Source organism: Anomaloglossus baeobatrachus, chromosome 1 (genome assembly GCF_048569485.1).
Source record: "Anomaloglossus baeobatrachus isolate aAnoBae1 chromosome 1, aAnoBae1.hap1, whole genome shotgun sequence".
NCBI lineage: Eukaryota > Metazoa > Chordata > Amphibia > Anura > Aromobatidae > Anomaloglossus > Anomaloglossus baeobatrachus.
In genome coordinates this window covers 117,564,953-117,568,975 of record NC_134353.1, presented here as the reverse complement: position 1 = coordinate 117,568,975, position 4,023 = coordinate 117,564,953, and the positions used below count along the sequence as shown (strand labels likewise).

Sequence of the window (4,023 nt, the reverse complement as noted above, 5' to 3'; positions counted from 1 at the left end):
TTCTTTTGTAGGTGCCTCACCCACTGGTGGCCTGAGAAGAAAGGATGATCAGGAGACATCCAGAGAGGAGTGCTGGCAGCCCCATACAAATGACTCCGAAATGAAACTGTGTGCAGGGGAAATGAAGAGAATAATGAATGTTTTCTTCCTCACAAGATCCACCCCAGGCATTGCAATGGGAACGATCATCTCTGTGTAATAATGTCACTTGCTTTGCAATTTACGGCAGGAGGTTCTTGGTGGAGAGAGGGGGCTTCACTGTGGGGGCGCAGCCTAGAAAATATAATAATAATAAAATAATAATAATAATATAATTATTAATAATAATAACAACAATAAACAAAAGCATTACATGCACAGATACACATGACACTAATATATATATATATATATATATATGGTATATGATACGTGTGTATATATATAATATGGTATATATATATATATATATATATATGGTATATGATATATATGTACATATATATATATATATATATATTTTTTTATATATATATATATATATATATATATATATATATATATATATCTCACACACAAAAAAAATATAATTTCTGCTCATATCCAAATATATATATATTTGAATATGAGCAGAAATTATATTTTTTGTGTGTGATATATATATATCAAAAGTAAAATTATGTATATATATATATATATATATATATATATATATACATAAAAATGTGTGTATCTGTATATATTAATAGGAACAGAAATGAGATTGTTTTATATTTTCTAGTGTGATACATGGATATGTATATATGTATATATATATATATATATATATATATATACATACATATACATACTAAAAAAAAACCTCTGTGCATATTAATATATATTCATTCAGAAATTAGATTTTTTTTCTATTTTGATATATCCAAAAAATTATATGTATATATATATATATATATATATATATATATATATATATAATTTATATATATATTGGATTTAACGCGCTAAAAAAATATAATTTCTGAATAAACATACCTATATTTTATTATGCAAATACATTTTCATTTTGTTTTCTTGAGCGATATATATATATATATATATATATATATATATAACACACAAGCAAGAAAAATCAGATTTATGTTTTTATGTTCATATGAAGGGTTCTAAATGGGATTTTAATATATCCTTGAGTCGAACGTGTAAAGACTTACTATTACTAACTATATTCTTGATTCTCTTGATCCATGTGCAATTCCCACAGTGCCCAGAATGCAGCACTAGGAGTGTGCCCTACCCAAGGGCTGATGCTTTAGTGCCCCTGCCCCCTTGGCAGTGTATGTGGTTTTGGGCACTCGTGTAGATCAGTGTGTAACCCTTTCATTACAGATGCTGCCTGCAAAAGGGGAGGGGGGAGCCCAGCAAATAAGAGTTAAAAACACAGCATCTCAATTTATTCCAAAGGTATATATGATCGGTTAAAAGCTAGAGGGGGAAATTGGATCAGGGAGAATCGTCACCCAACTTTCATTATTTGCAAAGAGTGTGATTGAATTAAAGGGCAGGGAGCTGGTTAGAAGGGAGAGGATGGTGTGCTATTAAATTCTAATTAGAGATGCAGGAATCAATGATAGGGAGGTTGGACAGCTAAGTCCCCCCAGTGCCAGCCCAATAGACTGATGAGTTATTGTCATGTAAAAAGCGCCAGCAATAAGCCCAACCGCATTGCTATTGTCCAAGTGGAAAGAGCCAAGTTTATTATGAGGACTCTATGCTCTGGAGACCTCAGGCAAGGCATCTCATAGGAGGCTTTTTCATAAAACTAGGCTCTGCTGCTAGTAAGGAGGCCAGTGCTGAGGCAGGCGTGGAGCAGAGCACATCACCTCCTCCAAGTCATCACCAGCCCTCATCTCTCAGTCTTTTCTTTACCTTCTTGGTGAGATTTCCAGAGCCTTTTCAATGTATAAAATGGAATATTCTTACCTTAACTCCTCTGCCTATGAGTCCTGCATGGCTGGCATGGACACCTCAAGCCTGGCATCTGCCTATGCTGACTTCAGTTCCTGCAGCCAAGCCAGTGGCTTCCAGTATAACCCCATCAGGACCACTTTTGGGGCCACCTCAGGCTGCCCATCCCTCACCCCAGGATCCTGCAGCCTCGGAACTCTCAGAGATCACCAGAGCAGTCCTTATGCAGCAGGTAGGTCTTCTACAGGCTCTTCTTCCCCCACCCCAATCCTTGCAAGGAGCTTTTCCCCTTGTATATAGGAATCCTTGATTACATTTGAAAATGGAAATGTGTTTAGTATTTACCAAACGAAATTTGCTTACACAAATGAAAGAATTTATCACGTTAGAAGCGATTGCAGGCGAGGAGTAATTCAGTTACAGGGTTACACTATCCTGATAGTCACACCCGAACCGCCAACAAAATTATCTTAAGCTGCCAAAATGATAGGCATAATTTATTTACTCTGGGATGAGACGTAAAGCTTAGCAAATAATTAAATAACCCAAGAGAAAGACTCATCACACCAGAAGACACTGTCCTAAAATGCTGGGACTCTGCTGGACCTCTGCAGCTGCTGCTGCCCACCACTCTCCATCCCTGGGCATCACCCCACATATTATTGCCCACTTTATAAGGATTTCACACATTTAGTGCACTGTGGCACTGGATGCCTCCATCAGATACTCTTTGACATCATTACTTTTGAAGACTTTAGTAATAAACCTGCTGTATAGACACCTTCTGTCACCTCATATATTATATATAGGGGGACTCCATTGGCACCCTAATACATTCTATCTGCACCCATTAATTCTACAGTATATTATGTACATTTAGACTTTTGTTCTCTTTAATATATTTTTGGATTTTTTTTTATTTCTTTTATTTCTAACTTTATTTTATTTCATTATTTTTTTTTCTTTCGCAGTTCCTTACAAGCTGTTTACCGACCATGGGGGTCTCAATGAGAAAAGGAAGCAGAGGAGGATCAGGACCACATTCACCAGTGCTCAGCTGAAGGAGCTGGAGAGGGTGTTTGCTGAAACCCACTATCCTGACATTTACACCAGGGAAGAGCTGGCTCTGAAGATAGACCTGACTGAAGCCAGAGTACAGGTACGGTATACAGCCATATACTAACAGATTACTATGAGAAAAGTGAGACATGTAATGGATATGCAATTAATATTCATGAATCAAATCTAACCAATTCTTTTATTTCTCTTCCCTTCCTTCCACTTCCCACCACACTTATCCTTCCAAATGCATATCATTCTATATATCATTTCCTGACATCCTCCATTCACTATCACCCCCCACCACCACATCTTACACCTATCCCCCCATTTCCCCGGTGCCCATCTCCATTCCTAGGTCTGGTTCCAAAATCGTCGGGCAAAGTTTAGGAAGCAAGAAAGAGCAGCAGCAGCTGCAGCAGCTGCGGCCAAGAACGGCTCCTCGGGGAAGAAATCCGACTCCTCAAGAGATGATGAGAGTAAAGAGGTGAAAATCACAGACCCTGACAGCACTGGGGGCCCAGGTAACAACCCCAACCCAAGCCAGAGCTGCATTGGTGGCCCCAGTCCTACAGGATCTCAGGGATCTGTTGGCCCATCAGAACAAGTCAAAGGTGGAGTGCCAGGATCTGGAGGCTTGTCATCAGTAGCAGTAGTAGGGGCCACTGGAGGGGCACAAGGCTGGGCCACTGGTCCAGGTGGCACCATCACCTCCATCCCTGACTCCTTAGGAGGTCCATTCGCCAGTGTGTTATCCTCCCTGCAGAGACCCAACAGTACCAAAGCCACTCTAGTCAAGAGCATGTTCTGAACTCTCCAGCATGAGCACCAGTGCTGAGATCTGCCAGGTCGGTGGCTGCCTGCTGATATTGTTCTCAGTGAGACTACTCAGAGTAATGATGATGATCAGGGACACCTGTCCACCTCTGCTACCTGTGCAGGACATCTCAGCCCCAGGCTCACACAGCAGCAGGTGGAACCACATCTGGTGGGACTTCAGGGACAGAAGGATGAGGG

At 39.8% G+C, this 4,023-nt stretch overlaps 1 protein-coding gene across 1 annotated transcript in view; it reads left to right on the top strand.

The window, feature by feature from the left end:
- Window positions 1-1,715: 1,715 nt before the first annotated feature.
- Window positions 1,716-4,023, top strand: part of PHOX2B (paired like homeobox 2B) — a 3,356-nt gene continuing 1,048 nt past the window's right edge. Inside the window, exons 1-3 of the mRNA XM_075333938.1 lie at window positions 1,716-2,179; window positions 2,919-3,106; window positions 3,365-4,023. The exon at window positions 3,365-4,023 is cut by the window's right edge and continues 1,048 nt beyond it. Of these exons, the coding sequence (XP_075190053.1) occupies window positions 1,939-2,179; window positions 2,919-3,106; window positions 3,365-3,817 (882 nt within the window). The 5' untranslated portion in view covers window positions 1,716-1,938 and the 3' untranslated portion in view covers window positions 3,818-4,023. The remainder of the gene's footprint in view (window positions 2,180-2,918; window positions 3,107-3,364) is intronic.